The sequence below is a fragment of the Papilio xuthus genome, unplaced genomic scaffold (assembly GCF_000836235.2).
Source record: "Papilio xuthus unplaced genomic scaffold, Pxut_1.1 DF825946.1, whole genome shotgun sequence".
In the NCBI taxonomy this organism is placed as follows: Eukaryota; Metazoa; Arthropoda; class Insecta; order Lepidoptera; family Papilionidae; genus Papilio; species Papilio xuthus.
This window is the reverse complement of record NW_013532703.1, coordinates 6059626-6071658: the sequence shown is the minus strand read 5'-3', so window position 1 is coordinate 6071658 and position 12033 is coordinate 6059626. Positions and strand designations below refer to the sequence as shown.

Below are 12033 nucleotides of genomic sequence, written 5' to 3'. Positions count from 1 at the left end.
GGACGCGGGACAATGGGCCTGGGAAATAGCGAGTGAACACGTAAGCTAAGGACTTCGCGAAATATTGCAGATAGCCTTCGACCACAGATTACTAAAAGATTTAAGAGCACGCATTTCAAAACAAATTTTGTAATTTCTCGCAATTGAAGCATAACTTTAAGAGGCTTATTTATAATGTTTAAAATAATTATAAATCCTATCTAATTAAATTATTTCAAAAATGTACCTTTTGTTATAATATTTCAAACAAATAATCTGTACTAGACTTAACTTTATTTCTAGATAAATTCAAAAATCAGTTAATATACGATCTTAGAAAGCTTCGTATCTGTCAGCAAATGACAGGATAAATAAAGTAACAAATCTTCTTCGTATCTACGATATAAAAGGCAATTTACTTTTTGATATTTTAAAACATAACCACAATTATAATAATCAAACCGTTTTATATTGAATAAGCTAGCTAGCGTTTGTCTACAATCTTATTTGATGTTAAATGATGATAAAATCGTTCATGCCATGGGCAGCGATAATTGAACTGACAAATGGTTTATTTTAAGTTCTTATTTTATTAGCATAAGTCTATAGTTTATGTGTACAGTCAGCTGATAGAGTAGTAGCATTGACCTTAATGCGAAAGCGTTTACCGCCGCTTTGATGTAGTTAATGTATACTTTAACTACTGTAATCATCTACTCTGTGTCTATCTACAAACTGTCTTTGTTCTTTTTAAACTTTACGACCCAATCTAGTATGTATTTTTTTAGGAAAAACGTAAGATGTTTTGTTAAATTCTTTTGCTTCTTTTAGACAGTATTAGTTAGAATCATTTGGTCATCGAATGACGTGCTTTCGTTACAAAGTCCAATGTTAGAATGAATAGTGAGAGGACAAAAACGTCGACATTTTAGTAAAGCTAGTGTTGGGTTAATACACTGTCACATTTTCTGATTTTGTTCCTAACATTATATATGTTTAAATCTGAGTAGCAATAATCTAGAGAAACATGCCGATACAAAATCTTGTAATGTTTAAATTGCTTGTTTTTGTACATGTTTCTATAGTGAAAACTTAGTGTAAACTTTGTCTCAAAACCGTAATATATCATTTGTAAAATGTTATTCTTTGAAAGTTTACAAATGTTACTTTAAATTTAGAATGACGTAACATCAAAGATTAAGGACCTTCCGTAACGTGAATATGAACAAAAAAATAATTATACGTAAAGTTTCCGTTGATAAACATACACTTTCTAGAAGAAAGTTAATAAAGTTTTTATGGGAAAGCTAAGTGATATTTATTGTTGGTTGTTGCATGCATAAAATTGATCTTAGTGTTTAAAAGAAATGCATTGTTAGATGAGTATTTGACATCCCTTTCATTTTCCTTAACAAAGACAGGGACGATAATAAAAATAACTAATGTTTTGACACTATATTACAACAGGCATTTGTTATAAATTGTCTTATACGTAATTCATTCATCATCAGCACACTATACGTCCCCACTAAGAGGCTTCGAGCCTACCCTAAGTTAGAGGTGACTAGGCCATAGTCAACCACGCTGGCCCACTGCGGGTTGACTTCACACATCCGAATGTCGCAGATATGTGTAGCATCACGATGTTTTCCTTTAACGTAAAAACGTTGAATAAATGTACATATGTAAATCGAAATGGTATAATACATGGTGGGGTTCGAACCCAGACCTATAGATTAAGTATCGTTGAGCCACCGACGTTTTTAGCTGTATTTATTATTCCAAATATTTTTTATATTACATAGTTCTTACATTGTACATATGTACGGAAATTCACGCATAGAACTTCATAGTTGCATTTTAACTAGATGTATGTATTTATTTATTTACTAGCTGTCACCCACGACTCCGTCTGCCCAGCATTAGAAAAAAACGTAATTATTATCCTATGTGTTTTACCAGACTATGTTCTACATCAAACAAACGCTTTCGCCTTCAAACAAACATCTATTCATCCATTCAAACATTCTCATTTATAATATTAGTAATATTAATTCGTTGCGTGATATTTCTAAACGTTTAACATAAGCGAATTCTAAATAATTCCATTCGGGAAAAACCAAAGTGAACCAAGTATTCTGCAATCGATAATAAAAATATTTAAGATTACATTGTGAAGGTTTTATGACTAACTTCAATACTCAGAGAGGATAAGTTGTCATTGTACCTTTTATTTCGATTGAAAACATAAATTAAGTAACCAGAGACACGTCTTACCACACATGGCCATTACGATATTGGATTTTTTAGCAATTTTGTTAGAATTGTGAAATAAAGAGCTAAGTAAAAAAATAATAGTAGCTCAATGTTTCAGAGTATTGATTGGAAATTACTAAAGTGCTCCCTTAGTCATCAATAAACAATTCTGAGTACGACAGTGTAAAAAAGAGCGGTTTATTTTTCAATAAAATATTTGCACATTATTAAAATTTGCTATACTATTATCTAAGCTAAACTTAAATCTTATACTAATACTAGCTGTCGTCCGCGACTCTGTCTATGTGTTCTTCCAGATTATGTTCCACATCTATGCCAAATTTAAACGAGATCCATACAGCTGTTTTGGAGATGTCTTCAAACAAAAATCCAGCCATCCAAACATTAGCATTTATGATATTAGTAAGGAATAATAGTTTACAATAATTAATGTCGGGCGGGATTCGAAGCCACGACCACAAGATAAAAACTTATCATTAGACGTTTGGTTCATATGTCTTTGTCTACAAGAACTATAGGACAAAATTAAGTCGATATTATTCAAAGGAATAATATAATATTTTAAATATAACTAAGAGACATTTCCTTATATCTCTTCCTGCAATAAAAATTGTTATTTTGTAGTTTACATCACTTGCATTGTTCACTTCCTGTTCATCAGCTCACTATGTCCTCACTCAGGGGTTCGGAGTTTACCCTAAGTTAGGTGACTAGTCCATAATCAATGCTTGCCAAGTACGGGTTAGTTGTTCCTGTTGCCTAAACGTAAATAATTGGACTAATCTTTGAATAGTTGAATTAGAGAGATATATATATATATATATATATGTGTAACGAATAAACTAAAAAGTGGATAGATTTCAAAAGTTATATAATAATATTTTAGGCTCAAATTATTATTTTATTTTTTTAATACCCGGCTGACGGAATCGACGACCGCACTTTTCTTACTAATATTATAAATGCGCATGTTTAGACGGACGGATGGATAATTGGTAGAAGGTATATCCAGAACGGCTGAATGGATTTCGCTGAAATTTGACATACATATAGAACATAGTCTTGAAGAACACATAGGCTACTAATTATGTTTTTTAAATTCCAAAAACGGAGTCGAGGGCGACAGCTAGTTTTATAAACATATTAAAAGGATGGTAAAAATTAAAAACATTTGCATAAGTAAATAAAACTTTGATATAACGGAAATACAGTAGAAATAAGAATACCAAGGTGAAATAATCCGCATGCAAAACATATAATTATATGTTTCCTAGTTTTATACAGAATTTGTCCATATAAAGAGAACATTATAGCATTTGACTGAGGTCAGAATAACTAAGTTCTATTAAATTATCATGTCATCTATCCTTGGAGAAATCCGTACAGTCTAGACTGTCATCTCAATTACTTAAAGACGCCATACACGGACTTAGTAACAATACAAGCAGTTTTACGATTTTTCGTATGGAATAAAAAAATGGTGTATACCAAAATGTCGATCGCGTTAGCGTGTGAAGGCAACCCGAACTGGACTAGCTGGATTACTGCTGTCGCCCACAACTCCGTCTGTACAGAATAAAAAAATCTTAATAAGTAACCTCTGTTCTTCCAGGCTATGTTCTATATTTGTTCTAAATTTTAGCGACATTCCTGTAACCGTTCTATTACCGCGTAACAAACATCGATCCAAACATTCGCATTTATAATATTAGTAACAATACTGTGGGCGGTCGTTTTTAATTATAGACTTTAATTAGAATAATAGAAAAGGTCAACCACAAAGGTTGGAAATCCCTTCCCGCGCGGCCAGCTATTAACAACTATTTGCATTTCCTGACTTCAAGTGGTTTTCTGATTATATACAATTTAACAAGGTCTTATTTATATAAACAGTCTTAGTCTATTCATAATATTATCGAAGCCGTTATACGGACAATTATCAAATTAATTTTAACATACACTAGCTGTGGTCCGCGACTCCGTCCGCGTCACATCCATCTAAACATTCGCATTTATAATATTAGTAAGTTAAATTAAAAGCAATTCTTCAAGGCATAAATTCGAAAAAAAATGAATAAATAGTATCCTATGTCCGTCTCCTGGCTTTAAGCTACCTCCTCGCCAATTTTCAACCATATCGGTAAAGTCGTTCTTGGGTTATAAATAGTGTAACTAACACGACTTTCTTTTATTTTAACATACATTAAACTTCGCCCCTAAAGAATGATTTTGTGAAAAATTACGACTGACAGAAGCTCCAACAGATGAAATAGCGCCATCTATTGGTACGTAACATAACTTATAATATTTATATTTAACAAATATTCTGATTTCAGTCGAGTAAGTCAATGGGCTCGCAATGTATTTAAAAAAATTTCAGTGTCAAAACTAAATATTAAAATTAATGTTATATAGTACCAATTAAATAGGCACGTCGGTACTAAACAGATGCTTGTAACCAACGTGCCAACTCAAAGAAAAGGTATTAAAATAAGGTTTTATGTCAATGTTTAGAGCCTTCAAAGATACACGGTACATATAGATATTGGATCATTGGACAGACATCGTAAAACCTTACTTCCTTAGCTTATTCAAATCATTAAGTTTATTACATTTATTATTTGCAAATTGCATTATAAATGTTTACTGAGAAATCGATATTGTGATTCACACTGTCCAATTAGATCGTAAATTGATGTCTTCTATCATAACAAGTGCGAAAGTTTAGATGGATGTTTGTTTGAAAGTGTCTCCGAAACGGCTTAACAGATCTTGATGAAATTTGGCATCGATATAGAACATAGTGCGAAAGAACACATAGGCCATTAAGTTTTTTTTTTAATTCCTCGCAAAAATTAAACGAGTATTCAAAAAAAGAGTCTGAACTTTTTGTGCCAAACATTCTTATGGTTATATAATGCTATGTAGTAAACTAGCCTTATAGAGTTAGTTGCCATATAAAGTCTACAAATTGATGTATAAAGCCGACTACACAATTCAGTTTTTACTGAACATTCCGACTGTTCAGTAAAGACTGAACGTTTGTAGCCAGCTTTAACTGTAGCAATGCTAATGTGCACCTTATTCAGCTGTACATACTCTAAGTATTTGGTTTCCGACGCACATTTTCTGTTTGGAAATTAAGGAAATTGCTTATTACGCGTGAATGCAGTTACATGTAAGTCATAAGAAATAGCGTATTTATTAAATAAAATTAGTAGGTCATAGTTGCTTTTTAAATGCTGATTGCTAATTGCGTAATTTTCTTTGAATAAAAGCAAAATGTTTTCATTTTATTTATTTAATGTTTGCATTTTGTTCCGATAATACAGTTGGAAACAACAACTAGCTGTCGCCTGCGATTCAGTCGGCGTGAATTAAAAAAACTTAATTAGTAGCCTATGTGTTCGTGTGTCCGTCCAACCGTTCTGAAGATACCTAATAACAAACATCTATACATCCATATATTAGTGTTTTATAATATTATTAAGATTGTTTTTAAATACGGGGTTTCGAATTGCCATTCGACTATTGTCGTAAACTATGTCCTAGCACAAGCATAGAGCTTAGTCGGAATGGTACAAGAAATATTGGTAAATTAACAAAAAAATCTGCTGATATTAAGGTAAAATGCAGATAAAACAAAAAAAGGGTGTGCCAGGATCGCATTTAATTTAATTGGATAATCAGAATACTTGTCTTATCCTTGAATACTTTATGTAAATTAATATTCTCGTCGCTACCGCTTATTCTTTGTACCAAAAATGTCTACAAATGCGTATAATTTTTTGTCATATTTCATGCAATACACGACTTAAAGATATGTACTTAAGGGTTAATTTCGCATGCACATATTCCCCAAGGTTAATATTTCAATCTGTATTTTTTTTAATAAAAGTCTAGACATTGTTCAATAAAAATATCTTCCTGGAGATTCTTTATTTACTGGATAATATTATAGTCTTTAATACTTAATACGAGGTTTATTTCCAATAAATTAACATTAAAAGCTTTAATAGTCTTTGTGGCCATCTTTGAAAGTAGTCAGTTGATCCTGTACCATATTACAGTGGAAGAATTTAATTCGCATCCCACTTTAAATCGAATGATATAAAACAAAGTGTTACCATAAGGACGCGGGCTTAGAACAACTTAGCACGTATATACGTATGACAAATTTTCTACCTTATTGCATTGTACAGGACTGTCTATTCAGACAAAGTGCACTTCGAAGCGATTCCATAGCGAACTTCAAAAATGTTTAAAACTGACGCGCGACAATCACGTGACATCAAAACTTCGTTTCAGTACTGTACAGTCAGCTGCATAAATATATGCACATTTATAAAACTTTAGAAACTTATATAGGGCTTTTGTTTTATAAATGTTATCCACATATCCGTCAATATTAAGTATTCATGGTTGGAAGTATATGGGCGAATACATTAATTGATATCTTTAAAAAAAAGCTTTTACAGGTTTCTAAAGATATATTTTGTACTTATTTGTAGCTGACTGTATATATACTTTTAGTTATGTTTATTACAATGTAACATGTAACTTTAAAAGCTGGATCGTTTTGAAAATGGTTTTATTTTTTCTTACATTCTTCTCAAAAGCATTTTAATATCATCATGGTTATTCTGTGTGTATGTATATCTCACACTACGCGGGATAAAACAGATTTTCCTTCGAATCAATATATTTTAGTAGTATTATACGTTAATTAGAATCCTTTGGCGCGAACGGAGCGGATGCCAAATCAAGTGTAAGAATGATTAGTGAGGGGACATAGACGTCGACATTTTAGTAAGGCTAGTGTTGCGTCAGAACACCGGCACAGTTTCGGATTTTCTTCCTAACAGTAGTCACTTCCTTCTGATTCAACTTTCAGGCAATTAATCCATCTCTTCTTAGGCCTACTCTTATTATTAGTAGTCTGGATATGTTATGTTCTTTTTTTTAAATTAAATATTGCTTAATTATAGTTACTTAGATGATACGATTAAATCATATATTAATATTAGCTATCGCCCGCGACTCCGTCTGCGCGGAATTAAAAAAAAAACTTAATAAGCCAATGTGTTCTTCCAGACTATGTTTTACATCTGTGCAAAATTATATCAAGTTTCGTTGAGATACCTTCTTATATCCATCCATCTAAACATTCGCATTTATAATATTATTAATATTTAAATGTTTATGTACGTGTGTAAATAGAATTATTTCAAATTAAGGTCATGTTTATTGCAGTCTTTAGAGTAAGCAATTATCCGTCACCGCAAGAAAATACGAGCACAATTATATATTTTAATGATACTATATACAAAGTTTATCGTCACGTCGACATTTATATGGAATTTTATGACAATCTATGGCGAAATATTCCATTCCAAGTAATTTAAACCTTTTTCCCTACGCACGGGAGAGTAATGATTAATGTTCTGTCCATTCTTACCTATAACTTTGTTGATTTTGCAGCGAGGACTATATTTGTTACTTAGTTAGCTTTGTTAGCGACATCCACGGGTAATTAGAAAAAAAAACTTAAATAGTAGGCAATGTGTTCTTCCAGACTACGTTTTTTTTTATATCATAAGGTGGCAAACGAGCGAGCGGCCACCTGAAATCACTGAAATAGCGAAGTGACCGTTGCCCATAGTCATACGCAATTGTATATGCGTTGCCTACCTTTAATCGACGGAGGAAAGGATGCACAGAGAGAAAATATTTTCACTTTGCATGCATCCTCTCACCCGGAAAGTTCACTTCCACTTCCCATCCTTCCATTATAAGAAAAAGGGTGGGAAGGGAAATAGGACTAAATTAGACCTCCGGGACACATATTCATCAGACGAAACGCGGAATAGCTTGCACATCACGCCCGTCATCTGTGCGGTCGTGGTAATTCACCGGGCGAGCCGGGCCAATTCGTGCGAAGATGTTAAAGCGGGCTCTACCACTGTTAAAATGTTCTACATCCCTGCCAAATTTCAAAGATTACTTTTTTTTATGCAAGTTAAAGCAAAGGCATGGTTTCGCGATGTAGAAAGTTTTGCACTTTCATAGAATTTTATGTCAAATATGACGCAGTAATTTCGTGACAACTGGTTATTCAGTGAAATACGTTGTTTCGCAAACTTTTCCCGTTTTAACAGAACTCGCGCGTACTTGATAAGGATCTGTCGGTTATCTAAGGCGAATGAACTGAACGAAACCGTTTGGTATTCTGAGAGACAGGATGTTTGGATTTCGCCAAATATTTGGTTAACGTGTTTAGTTAAGGAAGTGTTTGTATTTCCTAAAAACTCATTAACACCTTCGAAGTTTTTTAACGCTTTTTATGTTACATTATTCTTTTCATCTATTTCTTCGAAGAGAATTAGAACGAAAGCTTTTTTGCATGTTTTAACAGTGGTACTTCCATTTTAATTCCATTTTGAGCAAATTTTATGCATATCGGTACATCGCGGCGTATGTAAATCGACTTTACAATTAGAATTTTAATGCAAGAAATGAATTATTATGATAAAAGATAATACAACGAGCATATTTGTATGCATTTGATATTGTGACAAATTAAATTACCATTTATAATACCCAACGAAAAGTTGGCACGTCGGGTAGTAGAGTACACTTGTTGTTGATGTGCCATCTATATTAAGTATAACACAATTTTATGTTAACGTCTCCTTTAGTTTCTAAGACTTACGTTGCCTTGTCCAAAGAGTGTTATGTTAAGTTTAAAATTGATTAAACGTTTTATTAACATACTTAAAAGCTTCCTTTTTGGCTATACGTATTGTTTGATTAATTAGCGTATGTATAGTGACCGAGAGATCACAACTTGTACGTTAATTCTCGGAATGTAAAGATTTTATCTTAACCGATTATGAAAATTTCCACACACAGTATCAGGGGTACGGACACCAGTGACGGTAGTGTAAAAAACCAGAAAACCAAGCATGCCCTACCATAGTCATCGTCTCATTTAGTGACTAGCCCTTAATCAACCACGCTTACATTAATTCATGTTGGTTGACTTCACAAACATTTTTGTTTTATTTCGCAGATATGCTAGTGGCCTAGAGTAATAACTTGCGAGTGATTATTCGTAACGTTAGAAATACATAGTCGACAAAGATGTTTTCCTCCACAGTCAAAAATCCAATAACTAATCTGTAATTTTTATTAATAGAAATAGTTTCAACAACGTGTCATACTTGAAGGTTACTAGAAATGTAGAAGTGAAAACTCTTTTGAAATCCATTTCTGCTGCAACAGCCCTAAACAGGAAACCTTTAGTTCCTTTTTCGACTGAATTAGTAAACGCGTGATTCTAGCCGTCTAATGAAAAAAAAACGACTTATTCCAAACAACTTTTATTTAAACTGATATAAAAACGGCTAAACACTCACGTATATTCGTCCGGTGGCGGCACAGACTAGTTTCGAGCCCATCGGGGGCCCTTCATCTGGATGAAGGGCCCCCGATGGAGCCGCCACCGGACAAATATAGGTGAGTGTTTAGCCGTTTTTATATCAGTTTAGTATAATGTCTCACGAAAGTTTGAATAATTTAACTTTTATTTAGGTACACAACGGGAAGCGTCGATTAATGAGTAAATTATAAAACTGAGTTTCCACTGCCATTACAGCTCAATAAAAACATGTCATCTAATTAAATTACTGTGTTAGTACTTGGATATGTTGTTAAAACTCAGTTCCAGTGTGTAATGTGTAAAAATGTGTAATACGTGACTGTGTGTAATATGTATACATTGTGTAATGTGTAACTGTATTTTTATCAGGACGCCTGGCGGTGGTCATGTTCAGCATTTGCACCGTGGTACTTGGAATCATCCTATCCTTCGTGCCCTGGCTAGACTACATCATATTTAGAGTGAGTATGCATTTTTTGATATTTTTTTTATATCAAAAGGTGCCAAACGAGCAATCGGCCACCCGAAATCGCTGAAATAGCGAAGTGACCGTTGCCCATAGACAGACGCAATCGCATATGCGTTGCCTACCTTTAATCGACGGAGGAGAGGATGCACAGAAAGAAAATATTTTCCCTTCCCATGCATCCTCTCATCCGGAAAGTCCACTTCCACTTCCCATCCTTTCCTTCTAAGAAAAAGGGTGGGAAGGGAAAGAGGACTAAATTAGGCCTCCGGGACGCACACTCATCAGATGAAACGCGGAATTGCTTCCACTTGACGCCTGTCTTCTGTGTGGTCGTGGTATTTCACCGGGCGAGCCGGGCCGATTCATGCGAAGATGTTAAAGCGGGCTCTACCACTGTCATATTTAAAAAAACAATCTCCATTGGTTAACCACTTCGTCGCTGCCAAAATATTGTACTAATATGTCTATGTATGTAATTCAGGAGCTTCGGTTATGGAATGGTTCCCTGAGCTACAGCTACTGGCAGAAACCTGGCGTGGTGCGGCTCACAAAGGTCTACATCTTCAACGTCACAAACCCGCACGCCTTCATCGAGAACGGAGAGAAACCAAAGCTGGCTGAAATTGGACCATTTGTGTACAGGTAAGCATTTTTGATGTTATAAAATAAACAAAACATCAAACAATTTGAGTTGTTACGTTTTTATTGAGTTTAAAATAACGTTACACGTAAAAAAAAACCTTAATTAATAAACAACCAGACTGTCTAAGACTCTAATAGATGAAATCATCCCATATCTTATCTGCGTTTTGAAACAATTAATTTTACTTGACAGTCAAAGACGTTGGCCATTTTTTTCGCGCGTATATAAGTTTTTTAACTGTTGCTTGAAGGCCTAGAGCCTAAACGAATGTCAACTAGATGGCGCTGTTTTATCTGTTTGATCCAGTCAGTCAGATTTTTAGTTTTTTTTTTTAATTAAATTTAGGTTATTTTTCTACATTTATCTTCTAGTCGTAGACAAATAATATTATTTTAATAAAAATATGTCTTACACGTCTTAAAAACTAAATTAATACAAATATATAAGTAATAAATTAGGTTTAGTTTCCAAATATCTAATTGCTGGCGTCAATTTTTGTTCGTGTTTTGTTTAACACATAATTTTATTATGCAAATCCTCGCTTTATGATACATTCGAAAAATAACAGTGCAAATATTTATATTTAATTAATTACCATACAAATGTCTTATTAATTCGAGTATTAACAGGAAAAATGTAATACAAATCTTTTTCATAAAAAATGTTTTTTTAAAGATTTTCATTAAATCAAATTTATTAGAGAACCAGTTGTCCTAAAAGTCATCTTCAGCCAAAGCAACCTTATAAAATCATTATTTTATTTCTATTTAAATAACATACAAAAATATAAACACACACAACTATTTTATCATTCGCTTATAAAATATTTCCAAGCACCTTAGTTGGTCGAATGTATTACACAGTAAATCGCATGATTTCCACACATGATAATTGTACACTCATCGTCATATTTATAAAGAAAATATTAAATTTATTTTCATCCATAAAATGTCAATAGATGGCGTCATTTTAAATCTGTAAAAATGCTTTATAAATAAACAAAATACACAAAAAGTCACATTTAAAACAAAGCCAATTAACCTTAAAATTGTTACATTCAATTATTATTAAGTATTAACGTTATTTACACGGCTTATTCCAAAAACTAACTCATATTTTTTCTGTAACGTCGCCCAATAGGTTAACTTAGTAACACTAAGCGTATATACGCAAATATATATATAAATTATATTTCTGCATTTTGTTAGAGAAAGAAAAGAAATG

General features: G+C 33.0%; 1 protein-coding gene across 1 annotated transcript in view; it reads left to right on the top strand.

The window, feature by feature from the left end:
• Positions 1-12033, top strand: part of dsb (scavenger receptor class B member debris buster) — a 70876-nt gene that overhangs the window by 45768 nt on the left and 13075 nt on the right. Inside the window, exons 4-5 of the mRNA XM_013321620.1 lie at positions 10067-10158; positions 10648-10808. Coding sequence (XP_013177074.1) covers positions 10067-10158; positions 10648-10808 — 253 coding nt within the window. The remainder of the gene's footprint in view (positions 1-10066; positions 10159-10647; positions 10809-12033) is intronic.